The sequence below is a fragment of the Daktulosphaira vitifoliae genome, unplaced genomic scaffold (assembly GCF_025091365.1).
Source record: "Daktulosphaira vitifoliae isolate Bord-2020 unplaced genomic scaffold, ASM2509136v1 Scaffold_4, whole genome shotgun sequence".
Lineage (NCBI taxonomy): Eukaryota > Metazoa > Arthropoda > Insecta > Hemiptera > Phylloxeridae > Daktulosphaira > Daktulosphaira vitifoliae.
In genome coordinates, this window is record NW_026099575.1 from 11,678,925 (window position 1) to 11,701,217 (window position 22,293).

At 24.3% G+C, this 22,293-nt stretch overlaps 1 protein-coding gene across 3 annotated transcripts; it reads right to left on the minus strand.

The window, feature by feature from the left end:
• Nucleotides 1-300: 300 nt before the first annotated feature.
• On the minus strand, nucleotides 301-18,420 carry LOC126904189 (uncharacterized). 3 transcript variants are annotated; one of them, XR_007703688.1, is made up of 8 exons: nucleotides 18,291-18,420; nucleotides 17,015-17,152; nucleotides 10,416-10,624; nucleotides 8,304-8,485; nucleotides 6,908-7,613; nucleotides 5,350-5,594; nucleotides 1,408-1,794; nucleotides 301-453 (listed from the first exon to the last, which is right to left on the minus strand). XR_007703688.1 is itself a non-coding variant. In XM_050682960.1 (7 exons), the coding sequence occupies exons 2-7, from the start codon at nucleotides 17,067-17,069 to the stop codon at nucleotides 1,467-1,469; spliced, it is 1,725 nt and encodes a 574-aa protein (XP_050538917.1). In that variant the 5' UTR covers nucleotides 17,070-17,152; nucleotides 18,291-18,420; the 3' UTR covers nucleotides 978-1,466. The 3 variants fall into 3 exon arrangements, 2 of the variants coding, with proteins under 2 accessions (XP_050538917.1, XP_050538918.1); XM_050682960.1 differs by lacking the exon at nucleotides 301-453 and having other exon boundaries at nucleotides 978-1,794; XM_050682961.1 differs by lacking the exons at nucleotides 301-453; nucleotides 17,015-17,152; nucleotides 18,291-18,420 and adding an exon at nucleotides 14,135-14,312 and having other exon boundaries at nucleotides 980-1,794.
• Nucleotides 18,421-22,293: the final 3,873 nt, after the last annotated feature.

Consider the following 22,293-nt stretch of genomic DNA (forward strand, 5'->3'; position numbering starts at 1 on the left):
TATTATTTAAAATATTTACAAATATATTCATGTTTTCAGTTTTGTAGTGAGTGACGTTTCGAACTCGTTACAGAATTCATCTTTGGAGTGATAGTTACAGATCCGAAGTTTTAATTATCGCCAAACATATTACACAAATGATATTACTTTTATTATAATTTTTGATATTTTAAACGTAAAATATCCTTAAATATTTTCGAGTTAGTTGGAATTATATTTTTTTCCCCAGGAAAATATCTAAAACAGTAGTTTCTAAATAATAACAGATAGCTTAACCTATGTAGACTAAAATAATACAAATTAATATTTTTGAAGCTTTTATTAAATAATCTAAATACAAAAGTATAAGTAAAATTAAATAACAATGCAGAACTGATAATTTATAACAATTTATCAAAATTAATTTTATAACAAATAACTAGCCTTCTTGATCACAGACAATTAAACATACGCCTAGGTAATAAATACGATTTCAGTCTTATTAATTAATAATAAATTAAAAGCAATAAAATAATATTTTTATAACTACATTTCGTATAGATATTATATTATTTGGATGCTAATTTATAATTCTTGAATAAATAAATGTTAACATAATTATGGCGTAGAAAACTATTAAAAATTAATAATATGTATAAGTATACTACAATATTATCCTAAAAAAAAAAAATGTATTTATTTATCAAATTTACACATGTTTTTAATTAATAAGAAGTATTATATGGCACATAATAAATTTATATTATAGTTTACAATATGTAATAAAATAATAGTATAACATGTATTATACTTCATTTAAGAAATTGTAATTTTATTAATATAATTTAAATTAAAAAGATGATTTTAATTTTTCACCATATATTCATAAAAACTACAAAATTTTTTTTTATTAATATTAACGGAAAATTAAATAAACCTAGATAAAATATTATCTAATAAAAAAATCGTCAATAATTTTTTTCATTTAAATGTTACTTTTACTGTATAAATGTGTCAAATTTTTTTATAAATCATTGCCAGTTTTTGGAAAACTTTTAGTAAAAATATAAATAATGTTAATAATTATTCTTTTAAAAATTAGTTATACGTATAACTGAACTATTTATACGGTTCCATGGTAACTTTTGGCAAAAAGTAATGCATGGTTAATTTTTTTTGTAAAAGAAATATTATTATAAACTGTTGCTTACAAAATGTTTTATGATTGTGTTTAATTATTTTATGTGCGTGATATTTATGAAAACAGAAAATAGGGGAATAGAAATAGACTACAGCATTATTAATGAAGAATTCTAATAATTAATCAAATATTTGGTCAAATAATAAGTTTCAATATTATAAACATTGTTGTATAATATATATAAAATGTACAAGAATATATAAAATATATTAAATTAAGGTACTTACATAACAAGTGTAACTACATAGCAAACAAAATTTTTAGGAATAATCAGAGTAAAAAGTAATTAATGGAAGGAAAATAAAACAAACATTATAGGTGCTGTAATCAAACAAATAGCATAAATCATTGATCTTGGCTGGCATGTTGATATAGCAATGAATTCTTCATTGGAATCACTTTTAGGTCCAGCCCTTAACATTTCTAACACTGTGGTTTGTTTCGACCAAAAGCTCAATGGCAGTTGACATTCGCCTGTAGTATTTAGACAAGATGCTAAAGATTGGGATACATCGTATACAGTTTTGTTTATTGCAAAATGAATGCGTATAAAATTATCTTGAATTTCATTTTCACTATTGAATACGAAGAAATAATATCCGTCTGATGGAATCCTAAAAATACAAATGTGAAATTATTGAGAAGTTATACAATTTCAATTTCTAAATTCAATTTACTTACAGTAAGTTATAATATATAATATAGAAATACAGGGTGATCAGTTTATCATAAATCATTCAATAATCTTAAAATAGATACAATATTGAAAAAAATATTTTGATTTCATATAATTGCATATATATACAGGATGATTTTTTTATCATAACCCACTCAATTACTTACAGAATAAATATATTTAAACATTTTTTTTTTTTGGTTATCTTCAGTTACACATTATTCTTGAATTACTAACTATGTAATACTTTTTAAGTTCATCCCTTATGCCTTGTAAGGGCGTTAACTTTGTTTTTTTAAATGGAAACACATATTAGCTTCGATGCGAAGCTGAGAAGGTATTGGTTTTACTATGATGTGTTTTTTTATTTTTTTTTTTTTTGTGTCTGTTACCACTTTTTCTCAGCTCTCACCGAACCGATTTCTTGCAATGATACGTCAAAAGATCACAAATCGTATCTAGTCGAAGACATTACCCTTAAAAATTGAAAAAAAATCCCTCGTTCCCCGTAAATGGGGGAAACCTCCAAAAATAATACAAATTTAAAAATCGCTAATTTTCAAACATTTTTCAATTTTTTTTACTAAAAACTGCCATAACTTTTTTAAAAATGAACATATCAATATAATTTTTTTTTATATAGATGCTTGATATCTTTACCTATCATTTGGTATATTTTTTTTTATATCTGATCCTTTAACTGCCCACAGGGGGGGATTTAAAATTACAACTTTTTCACAAAAAATTAATTTTTTTAACTTAACTTTTGAAAATGTTCCGGAAAGTCTGACACTTTAATATATATATTAAATTAAAGCTAATGTAATGTACTTTTTTTTTAAAAAAATTTTTGGACTTTATTTTGTCTTCACTGTGTGAATGGCTACCGAATGCTATTTTTGTGTGAAAATTCTCGATTTTATTTTTTACATTTTTAATTTTATTATGCTATAACTATTTGAAAAATGTATGGATCAATACAATTTTTTCATGAGAAGTAGTATTTATATACATCTTTCATTCGACATACTGTTTTTTTAAATCGGACCATTTCCCTATATTTGAGGGCGGTTCAAATCTAAATAATGCATGTAGAAAGTAGAACTTTTTCAACTTAACTTTTGAAAGTGTTTCGGAAAGTCTGACACTTTTATATATATCTTAAATTAAAGCTAATGTAATTTACTTTATTATGCAAAAAAAAAATTTCGAACTTTATTTTATCTTCACGGTGAAAATGGCTACCGAATGCTATTATTGTGTGAAAATTCTCGATTTTATTTTTTACATTTTTAACTTTATAATGCTATGACATATTGAAAAGTGTATGGATCAACATAATTTTTTTATGAGAAATAATATTTTTTAATATCCCTTTTTCATTCGACATACTTTATCTTAATTAGGATATTCATAATGAACTAGCAGATCATGTAGCTTTTGGAATAATCCACCCATTTTTTAAAATTAAACACTATCTAAAGATTTGCATCGAAGCGTTTTTTTTTATAGTAATTTTAATCGCTGTCAGATATCATAATACTTGATCCAACTATGCCACGTCACCACTGTGCCGCAACCCAGCTGTGCTGGGTTTTTTTTTAATTTAATAGTAAATGGCTTTTGAATTTTTAATATAAAGTTTCAAATTTTTGAGTTAATATACATGTATAATGCACAAGGTATTATAAATACATGTAACTAATTGGTTTTTTATGACATCAATATACGCATGCACACAGCATTGGTATTATCAATGGTAGTAAGGCACATTGTTGTGAGTTCATAAATACACCACTAACTGACTATATAAAAAGTATATCTATTGATAGTCATAATTGATAATAAACAATCCGTGACAGTGACAGCGATGTCATAAAAACTATTTAGCTACCTGTATTTGTAATCCCTTGTGTATTGTACATGTATATTAACTCAAAAATTTGAAACTTTAAATGTTTATATCTAATAAACGAATATAGTTATATTAAAATTTCAAATGCCATTTACTATTAAATTAAAAACTCAAACATTTTATTAAATTAAAAATATGTGTTTCTATTTAAAAAACAAAGGTAACGCCCTTACAAGGCATAAGGGATGAACTTAAAAAGTATTACATAGTTAATAATTCAAGAATAATGTGTAACTTAAGATAATCCAAAAAAAAAAATTTTTAAATATATTTATTCTGTAAATAATTGAGTGGGTTATGATAAAAAAATCACTCTGTATATTGAGTTATTAACTAATAATTACTTTTTTGAATCAATCCTTGTAACTTAAAGGGGTGATAACTTTAATTTTAAATATATACATATATATTTAATTAGCTTATAAAATAGAAAATAATGTAATAAAAAAATGGATATTTGATAACAACTTTTAGACCAGTACTTTGGAAGTTATTCTCATTTTTATACAGGGGGGACGAAGTGTACGGTCGGGAAATGTCTAGTGATAAATCTTTAAATCACCTACAGTAATTACTTTAACTTGTTAATAACTTCTGAAATTCTGGTCTAAAAGTTGTTATCGACCATTCATTTTCTTAATTAGATTATTTTCCATTTTATAAGCTAGTAATATGTATATATCTATTAAAAAAAAAAAAAAAGTTGACACTCCTTTAAGTTATAAGGGATGATTCTAAAAAATAATTATTAGTTGATAATTCGAGAAATATATGCAACTAAATGAAATAAATTTTTTTTTTCCAATACTGTATTTATTTTGCGATTAATCGACTGGTCTATGAAAACCGATCAGTCTGCATATATAACTATAATGTACTTGTAAAAAATGATACGTCGATCTAGACGTTAAAGCAAACAAAAAGAAATGATATTCCTACAAAACAAATTGTGAAAATAGTCCAAGTTCTAAAATACTCCTTCTCAAAAAAAAAAAAGTATGCCTATCATTGTAATAATATCTACATTGTACTCAAGTGTATTATTTCTTTAATTTATAAATTCAATTCACATATACTTCTATGAGCAACACGGCTTTTTTATTTGTATCTCTTAAGACTGAGTCAGTTTGTTGTTTAATACTAGCTTAATTTTACTTAGGTATTACGTGAGTGATACACGGGAAAAAACTCAGAAAAAAAAAAGATTACCTTCAAAGATTCATTGGACATTGCAACTAAGACTATTTTAGCACTCAACTAGCCAAAAACTGGCTAAGAATTAAAAGAATATTTTTTTTACAAATAAAAGAGTGTTCCTCATGAAAAGAACATGTGAAGTGAATTTATAAATTAAAGAAAGAACAGACTTGACCACAATGTAGATATTATTACAATGATAGGCATAATTTCTTTTTGAGAAGAGTATTCTAGAACTTTTTTACAGTTTTGTTTTTGTAGGGATTATATTTACGCAAAAGTTAGTCTCAAGATTAAATATAATAAGTAATAATAGCATTAATAAAATATTTAAAACATTAGAATATAATTTATTACATTAATACATTTTTAAGTACATACTTGTAAGTTACAGAGTTAGAATGGCTCGCTTCCTCATAATTGGGGTTTTTATTTGGAGGTAAACATTGAGAATGTGGAGCTAACGGGAGACTTAATAGCAAACCTTCACATTCTAACAGTTGTTCTTCGCTACTTGAGAATGAGGACCAAAATTCACTGTGACTACGATCTTTAACTAAACGAGTCCCATTTTCAGATACTTTTCCGCGAACATGAGCAATTCCGTCCGGAGATGGAGCATCAATCTAATGTAGAAAGACAACTTCAATGCTTAAAATTTATCATATCTTTATTCCACACTGTATTTCAATCATTTTAACTTATTGCGAGTGCAATACAACTATAATTTAGTAAGGATTTTATATCATTTTACTTCAAAGTGATAATATTATACAGGGTGTTCAGTAAGTCAGGAAACGGGTTTCTATTGTTCTCATTGTTTGTAACCCGTTTCCTGACTTACTGAACACCCTGTATAATTACTAAATATAACCACAACAAAAAAAAGGGTGAACTAATTGAGTAGACTAAAAAAACGTATTAGTAATTTAATTTGAATTACCTATTTTAAAATTGAAACTTTGTAACCTTGACAAAGCAATTAAATTCACCACGTTATATAGACCGTATAGTTAAGGTATAACATTTTTTCAATTGAAGTATAAGAAATAGTATTGTTATAGTCCCAGTAGGTAATTGAATGTGTTTCATGTTTTAAAACGAGTATGGCAAATTGGTCAGTTTCGCTATTACTGTAATGCAATTATGTACATCATTCAGGTTTATTCAGTGATTGTAAAACATTGTTAAAAATAACTGAAATGCTTGATTAAAGCATGAGCTATCTTGAAGTTACTAATTGAATACAAGCGTTTTACATTTAATTTAACATAAAAGCAGAAAAAACCCATAAAAGAAAATTGGATTTATGTTAGTTGGTCACTTCAAATCTGTTTTAATATCAGTTATTTAATTCAAAATAAGATTAACATAAAGTGAAAATCGTTTTTTTTAAACCAACTCATTATTGAATAATTTAAAACTCAATGAGAATCTCATATGTATATCGATAATGATTATCACAATTTAATCAATTTTATGTTTTTTATCATCACTATTAGAATTCAATGATGGTACCTTAAAACACTACAACTAGAAATAGTTTTGTGATAAATAAACCACTTAACCATTAAGTTTATTCATAAACCATTTATAATATGACAAATTAGTAGTTATTATCGTATAATAATTATTGATGAACAATAAATGGCACTAATTTACTGGAGATGCTTCAAATTTTGAATTTTCATTCTAAATTTTTGGAATAATGTTTAAATTTTAATTAGTTAGTGAAATATTCAGCTTTTATTTAAACTCACATTCTGAGTTAAGTACGATAATAATTATAATTAAATAATTATTATTGGTCTTGTATTATACATATACTAATTTTCAATTAAGTTTTATTTCCATTTCAGAATCTTAAATTTTAACGAGTGACATTAAAATCAAAATAGTTTAAAGTAAATATGCTGTATATTAAAAAAAATGCACCTACTTCTTCTGTGGCAGCATCGTTTTTCTTGTCGTGTGAAATGAGGTCTTCTTTTAATCGATGAGGTTCTTCTGCAGTCCTCCTAAATCTGTTACGAAAATGTCTTAATCTTGGTCCTCTCCATGATGTATTATCATCAGCTAAAGCACTTTCAATTATTTGATGTAACCTGTTAGACGTTTCAGTTGTGTTATTCAAGGAGCCATTTAGATTATTTTCAATGACTTCTTTAAGTTTTTGTAAAAGTATAGCTCCATCTTTACCTTGAGAGGCTAACTTCCTCAATGACTCTTCAATTAGTTCTTTTGATTGAGGTATATTTTTTATTTGCTCTCCATTAGAAATTATGGATTTATACTTTTTATTTTGAGTTACGTAGTCTTCATTTTCAATTCGTTCATTTAATTCTTTTTGGTATAAATCTTCTGCGTAACTTAAATGATGATTTACATTTTTAGCAACTTGCTTATAATATTTTAGGTGTCCATTATAATCAGTTGTATTGGCACTAATATAAACTACGTCAGGTGCCATATCTGGTACAGTCATTCCCGTAGTTAGTTTTCTCATAAAATTAGGAATATGAGTATCATTACTTTCTTCGGACGATTCAACCTCATCAAGTTCTTCACTAGAATTATCTCCTATGTATGCACATTCCCTTAAATGTTTATGGCCTTTAATGATTATAAGACTAGCTCCTGGCCACCTATTAAATAAAAATTGTATCATAATAATTTTCTTTAATACTTTTATTTTCTTTAAAAACTTATAATTAAATATTCTTATTAAGATCCTAAGTTATTATTAAAAAGTCCTTATTAATTATCCTAAGTCTTATTAAAAAATAAGACGTCCTATTTTATTTATTTTCTTTTGATATTAAACTGCAGACGTTGTAAACAATTATAATTAGTATACATATATACGTTGTACATACTATTATTACATTTATTTTATACAAATTTTTAATCGGGGATTTTCACTCAAATTATTGAATATTATCTTGATAACGGTTATTGAATTAATTCGAGTTTAAAGTTTTCGTTAAATTTTAGCTCCACTTTGTTTGTAATAAGTTTTTAAAATCCAGATCCGAATCAACCTACTTAACTTATGTAAGACCTTTTTTGTAGTTTATTACATCATTATTTTGAAAATAAATAGTCATTGTTATTCCTCAATTTTGATTATTCTTGTTTTTGGAATAACTTTAATGCCTAGTGAGCATGAGTCTGTAAAAGCATCTAAATATTTTACTAAATTCGTACCTCAGTCTACTTCAAGTAAAAGCCTTTTTCTAACAAGGCATATGTGTAAATCATAAGAATATTAATTTTATAATTTTTTTCAAATTTTCATAAAATATATTAACAGGTATAAATTAAACAAAACTTACCTAGAACATGTAGACACTTTTACTATTGAATCTTTTAGTAAATAAAATCCCCAATATTCTTTAATATCATCTTCTAATATTATATGTCTTTCCATTTCTACAAACTCTGTTTTGGTTGCAGTTGTTGGTTTTTCGGGCATCAAAAATGCATTGAACGTGGCATTAGTAGTAACAACTTGACGCTAAAAGTAATCATGTATAAATAATAAAAACCAAGCATTATATTTCGAATTTAGTTGAAGAGAGGCCAATGAGCACATTCTGGTGAAGACTGGAAGAGGATAGGCCCCTTACTCGTATTATATCAAAGTCCTCCTAAATATATATTCTTAAAGACAGGATAAATTATATTAGACCTACCTATTAGAGAACCCAAAGTAAATACACCTATTAACATTTATAATAATAGATATATTATTAATTCCTCCTAGGAAAAGGAGCGTAAGCGAATTTTTTAAATTTGATTGGAAAAAAACTGTTTATTTTTTTAATATTAATTGAATTACTATATAGTTACGTACAGAAAAATTATTATTCTTTTAACTATTCAATTTAGCATAATTAATTGAATATTAATTTTAAAAAATTGAACTATATATCATAAAATCCAGCACAGTGGGGTTACGGCATAGTGGAGACGTTGCATAGTTGGGTCCAGTATAGATTTAATCTGATAGTGATTAAAATCACTATCATAAGAAACGATTCGATACAAATCTGTAGATAGTATTTAATTCTAAGAAATTGATGGATAATTACAAAAGCAACATTAACCTTAATATTAAAATAGCATATTTTTTAATACGGTAACCATTTTCGCATAGAAGATAGGTCGTTGGGACAAATTTTTTTTTTTTATTTTATAGTACATAAAATAAGCTTTAATTTTATATATGTTTAAAGGATGCAGTATTTCCGGAAAACTTTCAAAAATTAAGTTGAAAAAGTTCTATTTTTTATACAATGTTTCAAGTTTTGAACGCCCCCTATATATGGGGAAATTGTCCAATTTTAATAAAAAGTATGTCAAATGAAAGATGTACTTATAATGTATTTAGAAAAAAAAAATTTGTGCTGATATTTACATTTTTCGAAAAGTTATAACATTTTTAAGTTGAAAATTTAAAATCGAAAATTTTAACACAAAAATAGCGTTTTTTAACTACAGCAGCCGTTTACATGCTGAAGATAAAGTGTCGGGACAAATTTTTTTTTTCATTTTATAGTACATAAAATAAGCTTTAATTTGATATATGTTTAAAGGACGCAGTATTTCCGGAACATTTTCAAAAATTAAGTTGAAAAATTTAGTTTTTGTAAAAAAGTTGCTATTTTAAATCCCCCCTGTGAGTAGGGTAAGTGTTAGATTTTCAAAAAAATGATATCAAATGAAAGGTAATGATATCATGCATCTATATAAAAAAAGAATATATTGATTCGGTTATTTTTAAAAATGTTATAGCAATTTTAAGTAAAAAAAAATTGAAAAAAATTCGAAAATTTACCGATTTTTAAATTTGTAATTTTTTTGGGTATTTCCCACATTTGCGGGTAACGAGGGAATTTTTTTCAATTTTTAAGGGTAATGTCTCCAACTAGATACGATTTTTAATCTTTTGACGTATTTTTGAAAGAAATCGGTCCAGTGAGAGCTGAGAAAAAGTGGCAACAGACATAAAAAAAAAAAAAAAACACATCATAGTAAAATTAATACCTTCTCAGCTTCGCATCGAAGCTAAAAATCAACTGAAAATAAAATTTGAAAATGTAACATAAATAAAATATTGTTTTCGCCAAATATTTTAAGGGCAGAAAAACCACTAAGTTTAATATTATGTTAAAGATTATTGAACATATCAATTCATCAGAAGTTTAGAAATATTTATACATCATTATTTCATTTTTACCTGAAGTTTTTAATTTTAAGTAACTTTTATTGTACATAATTATAAATTGTGTATTACTTATAAACATTAATTGTATTACATTTTTAAATATTAAATGCTCAAAAACATTTAACAGCTAGGTGCGTCGGAAATTAATGTCTCAATATTAGTTAAACCCTAGTAAAAACATAATCTTATCTTGTTATACAAAAAAATAAAAACTTACTTGACACCAAAATGTAGATATACGTTGATCAATAATCCTCATATCGGTAACTGCTAAAGGATATTTTTGGTCTGAATACACATGATATCGTATGTAAAGGGGAGCAATAACCAGTATACCAGGAATAATTAAACTTAAAATGCATAATCTTGCAGCTTTTAAAGGTCCTTTAAGATTATTAGGACTATCCTTTCTATTATATACACCACCTGAAATAAAATTATAATGATAATATATATAATAATACCCATTTTAGCTTCGCATCAAAACTGAGAGAGCATTTTTTTTTTAATTAATAGTATTCTTAAAAAATTGTTATCTAAAAAAAGTATTTTAGTAAATTATCATTTAATTTTAAGTTTTTAATTTACAAAAAATTTGATTAAAAATTAACTTTTTTAAATTGAGTTTCATTAATCTGAGAATTTCAAATTTACTTATGTGAAAAGAGGCAACTACACATTCGGTTAAATTCCCATAAACACGTCTCTTACATTATTTTTGTACTTAAATAATAAATAAAGTAAACATGTTTAGATAAATAATGTTTGAAAATTAAAAGTACTTTATTTTTACTTTAAAGCAATTAAAACACTTGTACAATCAATAACTTAACGATTATTATTTATTATGAGTATTACTTATCAAGTTTATTTTCAGAGAGACGTCAAAAAATAATTAACAATAATCGAATAAAATTAATATTGCTACATAATCAAAAAATATTCTCGTGTGCAAAAATGTAAAAATAACTTACAAGTATTATACATTTTTAATAGGATATATAATCCAATGTTGACATGTAAATATAATAATACCATCTAATGGACAACAAGGTCAGTCATTACTTATTTTAACCTTTGAAAGGACATTCCAATAAAGGCTGAATCATTGAACTTCATGTTTTTTTAAAAGTATTATAAAAAATTTTTTAAAAGTTAACGAGAAAGGAATAGTTATAATTACAATGAGTCTGTATTTATAAAGATAATTTATAAGCTTTACAAAAATGTTAATCTAGTAATAAATATAACGTTGTAATACATTTTAGGCGGGAGATGCGTAATTGAGATTACTCTTTAGTACTTTAAAAATAATATTTTTTTATTACCCTGTGCTAGTTTATAAGTTTAAATTAATAGCAGGTTCAAAAGTCTACCTAGGGTTTTGGGGTGTATAAGATTTCTTAAAGAACTCAATTCAGATCTAATAAGAATCTAATTGAATAATTTTACATTTTAGGAATTTTTATAAGCATTTGTATGTATATTTATATACATATTTCTTCTGTCAATGTGTAAGTAATTAAACTCCTTTTAAACGGCTGGATATATTCTTATGAATTTTTTTTTGAGCGATTAAATTGATTCTAGAAAAGTTTAGATTCATAATATAATTTAAATAAAATATATCTAATCTAGGAATCAACTTTATTGCGCATAAAATTAACAATTAAATAAATTACTAACACACAGACTACGAAATTCTAAAAGCCAAACTAATACACGGGAATCGTCGGTTCAAGACAGCTAGAAATATATAAATAATAAACGGGGAAAAAAAAATAAAAAATTTAAAAGGATAATCAATTTTTTCAAATTAAATGTAAATAGATATTTTTACATTTAAGTTTAAAAATCTAGTTATCGATTTAAATTAATTTATTTTCATTATGATAAAGCTAAAAATAATAATTGATTAACTTAGGTTATTTTACATTTTATTTTACATCGACATTTTTAAATGACGAAGGGAAAAATGAAAAAACAACAGTTGCTTTCCATGGGTTGTTTAATTTTTATAATATATTGAATCGTATTATTCTAAAATAATTACTTTAGTCATATATTAATCAAAGTATCTTAATCACAATTTTTTTATGTACTCAGAGATTTCGAAATTTTCTTAAGATCACTTAAAAAGACCGTTGTACCATTGATTTGATTAAATTGTGTTGTACTTGCAATTAATTTCATAGCTCAACTTGAGCATGGTATTTTTCTAACTATAGGCATTGATTTCAAAACTGTTAAAAATGTAATATTTATTTGTGCTTGTTAGGATGCTGCAGTTAGAAAATTAGTACGTATAAGATATTTTAAAAATAATATTGTAGTACATGTATATTCTGAGCGATTAATTTACAATTTTATTTCAATATAAATGTAAAATAGTTAACTTATTATTATGCATAATAGATTGTAAATATTTAAAAATATATATAGTTTTGTTAAACTATATGCAAAACAAAAAGATTATTTAAAAAAATGTATTAATTAAATTTTAGTTTTATCAATAAAACAAATTTCTATGTATGATCTTCAAAAATTAATAAAATTAACAATAATTCTATAATTAATTTAATTTTTTAATATTTTTTCATCTTATATTAACATTAACAAAAGATTATAATTTAAATGATTAAGGTCGATTTTACTTTACATATTAAGGTCATACTATGTTATCAATTTTTGTTATTTACTTGGTAAAATTACTTTATTTTTAATTAAAATATAGTAAGAGATTATTATGGTTATGTTTTATTTATTTGAATCATATAAAAAACAAAACAAATCTATACTATTATTATTACTCTTAATTCAATGAATTTGATTTTTATGTCAATTGGTTTTTATTTATTGAATACTTTTTATTTACGTCAGATATGATTTCTTTTTAACTTGACTCAACTTGACTTAAAATCATTAAGTTAGAAAATTAATTAAGATTATTAAAAATTTATTGTGTTCATAAATGATCAAAAAGTTGTATTCAAGTATATGTCATATAAAGAATTATTTTTTAACGAATGGTATTTTCATTACATATTATTTTTGGGTATTTTGAAAATGATTGGTTTGTTCAAATTCAAATTTAAATTTAAATTCTACAGTAGTTAATTAAAATAACATTTCATTTATAATTGTATATATTTGTGAACTTTATTCATTTTAAAATAATATCTACACCACTTGCACAAACTTTGCTTTTTGGAGATGTTTGAAATTTGTAATTACTAATAACTTAATACATTTTTTGTAGCAAAATAAATAAATAAATAATAATAAATCGTGTAAGCATATACTATTACATATTTTAAAAAGACGGCAAGGCTCTTTAACAATTACAATAAAAATTAGGCACTTTAAACGACTATTAGTAACTGAACTGAAAAATATTAACTGGTTCATATACTATTATTGTGAAATTATTTTCAGAAGTTTTCAATAATGCTTTAATTGTAAAAAAAAAAGTTTAGTGGAACTTTACCATTTAAATAGATAATGGTTATATGAGTCAGTAAATGTTTAGCGTTAATAATGGTAAGATTGTTTATGAAATACGGATCTATGATTTTTTAGTAATTTTTATGGCTTTTTAGATTAAATATTTTTAATATTTATTAGTTTTAAATTAATATTTTTTTATAATTTTAATTTTAAATAATATTAGCTTCATTATATAAAAATAACAGGTAGGTTAGTATTTTGCTGTAACCTGTAATATTTCTCTTCATACATTAGTTCAGCTTTAGGTACGATAAATTATTTAAAGAATAACTAGGGTATATGTCGCACTTAGAGGTATAGGTGTACAAGTAACATTCAGTAACCAACTTTACTAAGTCTACTCTCATTTAAAATTAAAGTAAGAGTTGTAAAATTTATCTTTACAAGTACACTTAATAAAATAAAAAAAAAAATTAAGTGATAACTTACCTCTTCTTTTTTTACATAAAATCATAATGAATAATGAAAAAATATATCAAAATTTATAAAAAATATCTTATGTATCAAAAAATTTTATAATTTTAATTTTTTATTTTCATATAAAACAGACTACAAAATGTTTTATGCGAAAAGAAATAGTATAAATTATAGAAATTATTAAAAAACGTATATATATATATATATAAACAAAAGCAAACTTCTCTTTTTAGATTCACGATACATACTGTAAAATGAAATAATGACACAAACTTATATTTTAATAGCTAATACATTAGGATGAGTACGCACTCTATTGGCGAAAATTGTTCCTACACTTAACAAAATAAAATTATCATTTTTTATTGAAATCTTTATACATGTATATTTTTTGTTTAAACAACTGTGGATATTTCGCACAAATATTGCTAAAATAAATAAGAAATTTATTATTATAGTCATGTTTTAAAACTGGCATTAATACGATTAAAATAAATAATTCATTCGTTAGAAATGTAATATTAGTTGCATTAAATACATTAAATGCGTGTTAAAATTTAAACCTAAGTACTCTAATTAATTAGCTTAAGCTTATTAATAGAAGTTTTCGCAAAATACTTTATGAAAATAAACATAATAACATTATTTTTGTTTTGTATCTTTTGTTGTGTAAATATATAACTTAACAATTATGCCAACTTAAAACATTGTGCATGACTATTACTACAACAAATAATACAATAGAAAAAAATTACAACAATTTTCAAAAATTCTTAGAAATGTCATAATAATATCTATAAATTAAATTTATATCGTTAAATTACAAAGTCTGCACTAAGACAGATTGAATTATAACTATATTTTGAGGATTAGTAGGGGTGAGAGAGAAAGTATACAGAGTGATTGAAATCTGGTAAGACACTCATTTTCTCAGAAAATATTGAGAATTTAAAATTTTATTATAGAGAAAAAATATGAATTTAAAAAAACTCTACAATAATATGTAGTCAAACCATTATTTTTTTCGTCCCTTCAAGGATAAAAACCCTTATTTATAATTTTCTTAAAAAAAATTTTTTTTAACTTCATATTATTGTAGAGTTTTATAAATGTAATAATTTTTCTTTTTACAAAAATTTTAAATTCTCAATAGTTTCTGAGAAAATAAGTGTCTTACCAGATTTCGATCATCCTGTATATGTCATGTCGAAAAAAAATGTAATTAACAAGGTTGTATTAATGGATAGGCAGGGACAATTAATAAGGTAAGTAAGAGAAAATAAATAAGAGAAGTAACCGACCATCACTTTTTTATGAAATGTGAAAAAATGAGAAGATTTGAGAGAAAGTAGGGAAGCGTGGGTTGGAAGAGATTATGGTCAAATCTGAGATATCAATACATAGTGATGGCCTTACTGTAAATATTAAGATTATGAGACAATAGTTATGAAGGAATGCTTGGAGTCAAGGATCTATATCATATGGCAATGGTAAGACATACCATTTTAATTGCGAATTACTTTCAAAGTGTTTGTGAAAATTACTCAAAAAATCATTGAAAGGAATAAGACAAGTTATAGAAGATAAATCATTTGAAGTGGCAAGGAGGTCGGTAGTTTCATATCCTACAAAGTCACATGACTGGGGCTTTGACATTGAAAATTATGTTCAGAAAAAATTACAATATTTGTTAACATAAAATAGAGTATTAAAGCGACTTATAGAAGAAATTGCACTGAAATAGAATAAAGTTTAAATAGCTTCTTTGAAGAAGGTCGTGATAAGAAGAGCGAGAAAAATATTGCAGGAAAGAGAAGTAAACATAAGAATGCGACGAGTGAAAAGAGAAAAATTAAAGTTGCAAAAGAGAGGAGGCATAGAAAAGGAATTATTGTGGTATGTTATTATGAAGACGAGAAATAAGTAAAGGTGTAAGTACATAGTCAAAAGCTCCTTTAGTATCTATAAAGATTTTTTTTTAGATGCATTGTAAATTGGACTAGTTAAATTAAAGAGGCTATTCATAGTGCGAAGACCTTTACGTAGAAACAAATAGATTGTTAGAGGAGAAAAAAAAACTAATACAGACGGTTTTTAATAATATGACGAAAGGCAGGAAATAACAATTTGGGTATAAGAATGAGTATGGCAATATTTATTAGACGTACCTCTCGCCAGAGTATAAAAATGTTAATAATTTTCGAAATACTGGTCCAAACTTGTTATTAACCAATAATTTACTTAATTAGTCATTTTTATTTTATAAATTAGTTAAATATTTATATTGTCATTTAAAAAAATAAAGTTAGAAAGTATAAGGGGTAAAAAAAAATTAATTAACTAGTGATAAATATTATTAATTTTCTTTGGTTGTTTTAGTATCACCCAGATATAATATGTATGTTACTTTGTATTAAGCCAAGGTCCATTTTGAAACGTCATTGAAAAAATAATTTTATAAAATTAATAAAGTCTAATCAATTTTCATGCTTTTTAAAACATTATGTTTGTTGTATGTATAGACTTTTAATAAAATATCTTAATTAAGTAAAAAAATATAATAATAAATGATTAATTTTAACAATCATGATTTAAATACTTAAATACAAACTAAATTTTCTTATGACACTGAAACTAATTATTTCAATACGGTCGATGGTACTTGATAGAAGATAATTCAGATTTGTAAATGAATCTCGTTTAGTTATTATACTTACAGTCACGGTATAAGTACTCATTGAATAGTAAGTTATGCGTTATTAATAGACGAACGAAAGCTGAATACTACTAATTTCCTTGATGTCTAATTTTGTATTTTATGATGTATTCAATTTCTAGTTTATAAGTTAATACATGACTGAAAAATGTAATAATAAATGTTTAAATACTCACTAACAAAAGTGTCATCAGAGCAAATAGTAATTTGACTGCTCGTGTAACGTGCCATATTCGATGATTGTTAAATCCAACTAATTATAAATATAGGTACCAGAAATTGTCATAAACGTGTTAGGCGTTTGTCGTAATTTACTGTAATGATAATAATAATGCTATGTTTTAGTTATTTGTTTGCCAAGTATAAGATAACATTAATGTAGATATCATTATAAACTATGTATTTGTTGAATTTCATGTAATGTAGTTAAAGAGAACAAAAGAAAAATTTTCTATCAAATTGAATACATTATGAAAATTTTAAACTATTAATTACGTTTATCAATACGTCAAACGTATCTTCAAACAATTTTTTAATTTATCAAGATAATATAAATTTTTATTATTATTTATTTATTCATCACCACCAGTGTTAATAAACATGTATAGAAATAATTTTTAAGGTAACTTAATATATCTCAAGATGATCTTAAAACTCACCAAAACTTTTGATTATTTATGACTTTCATATTCAAAACATATAAGCAAAGGCTTATGGAATATAATTAGATGTATTCTTTTTTACTATTTTTAGAAATGCACAAATAACAAAGCTTAAACATTGACGTAAATGGCATGAAGCCTGTAAAGGCTAATATTTTCACTAATACATTCATAGGTCTATAAAAAATTAATTTTAGGAAGTAGACGTGGAAAATATAGTAACGTGGTGGAGAAGCTCTCCGCCTATTAGACTTAAGAAATAAAGTAAGAACCTTACAGCGCTTACAGACAATTTTTTCTTATTTTTGGAGCAATTTTAAATAAATGTAAATTATTTTTTTTAATTAAAAAAACATTGTCATCCTTATTATACTTAATAATTATAATAATCAAAGAAATAGAAAAAAAATTTAATTCAAACAAGGTTATTAATTAAATTGTGTCATATTTCAAAATGAATGGTTAATTAGAGTCAATTATTTATTTTTTGAAGTACAAGTTTAAAATGATAATAAAATTGGGACAACTTTTATTTTAGTTTATATGAAAAACAGCAATATCAGAAAATGTAGTACTAGGGAGAGTTGTACCTTAGAATAATATGAAATTTTTAGAAAAGTTTTTTTTGAAATTTAACTATTTAATAATTGATTTGTATGTTATTCTGTTTTTTAATTGTGTACAATAATACTTTATCCATAATTTAAAAAAATTTCAAGTTATTTAAACGTATACCCATGTGATAATAAAACAAACACAAAAATATATTCATTAATAGGCGATTTCTTACTTTAATAGTGAATTTTTCGTATTCTAAATAGGTTGTTTATGAAGCTTCTACGAATAAGTCATATATAATTTAGCGCGACATGTATTGATGCAATCAAGGTGCTGTAGAAAGGAACGTTAACGAGACAACTAAACTAAAAGCTTTGGATACGTTTTTTACTAATACTAATGTGACTTTATTACAATAAAAACTCATACGTTTTTAGATAAACTATATTTTTAGTTATTTTTTAGTTTGCATTTATAAGTACCACATATGATTAATAAAAATAAGTGTAACTATAATGCTTCTTTGAAAGCCTAACCATGATTATACTTATAGTAACAGATGTGATAAAAGCTAACATATAGAAATGTGATATCCCAAATTAGAGTGTCATTTCATTCATCTTACAATTTTTAATTTAAACTTTATAAAATGTATTACTATACTAAATGTATTTATATGACAAACTCTTAGTTTACCTTGTTCAATTAAGAACATTAGCATATTTTTGAAATGTTTATTTAAAATGCTCATAGCGTATAAATATATATTGCCATAAAGTAGAATATTATTTTAAATAGTATTATCTATTATATTTTATTAAATTAAAGGGAAGCCTTTTGCGAAGAAAACCTTTCGTACACTATTGTCCAAGTGAATTGATTAATGAACCCATAAAATTAAATGCTTAAATGATCTATAGATTTTTGAATGGATAGTATCAAAATATTCAGTCCATACTCCAATAACGTGGTTGTTACTTAATTGATGTCATGAAGAAAAATCGTTTGCAAAGGAGTAATATTTTACAGAAAACAAATTTCAAGTCACTTTTTCATTGATATGAAAAATAATTTTTCATACTATTGCAAAATCATACTTGGCGAACTATATTTTAGTATATTTTCAACTGAATTAAAAGTATATTTTAAAATGAAAAAATTAATTCGTAGTATTTGATGATTCTATCAAACTAAAATTTAATTCAGGGAATTAACAATAAATATTTGAATTATGAATACACTAAAGTAACTTGTAGATGTGGATATTCGTATCAGTACTTTTTAGTATATTTTTGTTATTATTTTTCAAAAGTTAATATAGCACTTTTTAACTATTTTTAAAAAAAGCAAACACAAATTAAAAAACCCAGCACAGGGAGGTCGCGGCACAGGGTCACGTGGCATAGATGGATCAAGTATAATGATATCTGACAGTGATTAAAATCACTATAAAAAATATATTTATTCTGTAAGTAATTGAGTGGGTTATGATAAAAAAATCGCCCTGTATATATATGCAATTATATGAAATCAAAATTTTTTTTTCAATATTGTATCTATTTTAAGATTATTGAATGATTTATGATAAACTGATCATCCTGTATTTCTATATTATATATTATAACTTACTGTAAGTAACAACAATGTACCTTACTACCATTGATAATACCAATGCTGTGTACATGCGTATATTGATGTCATAAAAAACCAATTAGTTACATGTATTTATAATACCTTGTGCATTATACATGTATATTAACTCAAAAATTTGAAACTTTATATTAAAAATTCAAAAAAAAACCAGCACAGCTGGGTTGCGGCACAGTGGTGACGTGGCATAGTTGGATCAAGTATTATGATATCTGACAGCGATTAAAATCACTATAAAAAAAAACGCTTCGATGCAAATCTTTAGATAGTGTTTAATTTTAAAAAATGGGTGGATTATTCCAAAAGCTACATGATCTGCTAGTTCATTATGAATATCCTAATTAAGATAAAGTATGTCGAATGAAAAAGGGATATTAAAAAATATTATTTCTCATAAAAAAATTATGTTGATCCATACACTTTTCAATATGTCATAGCATTATAAAGTTAAAAATGTAAAAAATAAAATCGAGAATTTTCACACAATAATAGCATTCGGTAGCCATTTTCACCGTGAAGATAAAATAAAGTTCGAAATTTTTTTTTTGCATAATAAAGTAAATTACATTAGCTTTAATTTAAGATATATATAAAAGTGTCAGACTTTCCGAAACACTTTCAAAAGTTAAGTTGAAAAAGTTCTACTTTCTACATGCATTATTTAGATTTGAACCGCCCTCAAATATAGGGAAATGGTCCGATTTAAAAAAACAGTATGTCGAATGAAAGATGTATATAAATACTACTTCTCATGAAAAAATTGTATTGATCCATACATTTTTCAAATAGTTATAGCATAATAAAATTAAAAATGTAAAAAATAAAATCGAGAATTTTCACACAAAAATAGCATTCGGTAGCCATTCACACAGTGAAGACAAAATAAAGTCCAAAAATTTTTTTAAAAAAAAAGTACATTACATTAGCTTTAATTTAATATATATATTAAAGTGTCAGACTTTCCGGAACATTTTCAAAAGTCAAGTTGAAAAAATTAATTTTTTGTGAAAAAGTTGTAATTTTAAATCCCCCCCTGTGGGCAGTTAAAGGATCAGATATAAAAAAAAATATACCAAATGATAGGTAAAGATATCAAGCATCTATATAAAAAAAAATTATATTGATATGTTCATTTTTAAAAAAGTTATGGCAGTTTTTAGTAAAAAAAATTGAAAAATGTTTGAAAATTAGCGATTTTTAAATTTGTATTATTTTTGGAGGTTTCCCCCATTTACGGGGAACGAGGGATTTTTTTTCAATTTTTGAGGGTAATGTCTTCGACTAGATACGATTTGTGATCTTTTGACGTATCATTGAAAGATATCGGTTCGGTGAGAGCTGAGAAAAAGTGGTAACAGACACAAAAAAAAAAAAAAATAAAAAAACACATCATAGTAAAACCAATACCTTCTCAGCTTCGCATCGAAGCTAAAATGTCAATAGTATCTTATGGGAATTGGTATTTTTAAAGTGTAAAAAACAAACGTTTTAGAAAAAAATTGACTCGTTATTTTTTAGTGCATGACAGATAACATCCTACTTTACACAAACTACATGGCTGTCACTAGAAATACATTTTAAAATAAATGCAATAGGGACTAAAAATTCATAAAATCAAATCACACTTAATTTAATAGTTGCAATTGGGGTAGAACAGAAAGTGTCAAAAATACTAATATACAGATACTATACTTCAAAATAAAATATTACAATTTAATTTAGGAAATATTAAATCCGATAACATAGGAATATTTATATTGCCTTTACCTTTTGTTTGAAACTAAAGCTCAATATACACTTAATAATGAATAAGTATAATATATATTATAACGTAGTAGCTTTCTTATAGTATTTAGAAAAATAGCTTAAAAATATTAAAAAATAAATACAAATTAGTAACACATGAAATTGAATTTTATGATGTAGTCAAGTAATTAAATAGTACAAAAAAAAATTATTTAGAACTTTGAAAATGTAATATAAGACCCTGTACAAATGATACTTAGCTAACATGACAACGCTGACAGTGTCAAATTAAAATTTTATAATAAAATAAAATAGAATATTATTTAAAAAATGTCATTTTTAAGTTTTTACAAACTGAATTGAACCATACATCATAGTTGGTCTCACTACAGTCTTATATTACTTACCTTTCATCTTTATTGGAATTCTCCTATCTCATAACACACCAGACGCTTTTCTCCATTTCATTCCTGATACAAGAGCAATCATACATATTCTATATTAATATATTTAAAAGCTTATTCATAATAATTGAGAAGTCGCCATTAAATATCAAAAAAATATTAATTATGACGGATTATTCCCTAAAAATTATCAATAGGATTTTTTTTTGTGTACTTTAATAAATTATTATATTTGATAAATTTTTATAATCAAATAATATAGATATCAATTTATTGGAATATTTAGTTTTACAAAATAATTTACTATTCAAATTTATATTCATACAGTGTTTTGAATAATTAATGCATAATTTTAAAGTATATGTTAACCCCTAAAAATTTTCTTCAAAAACGTTCATTTAAATGTGTCCTAATAATATATAGCATTCTGTGAAT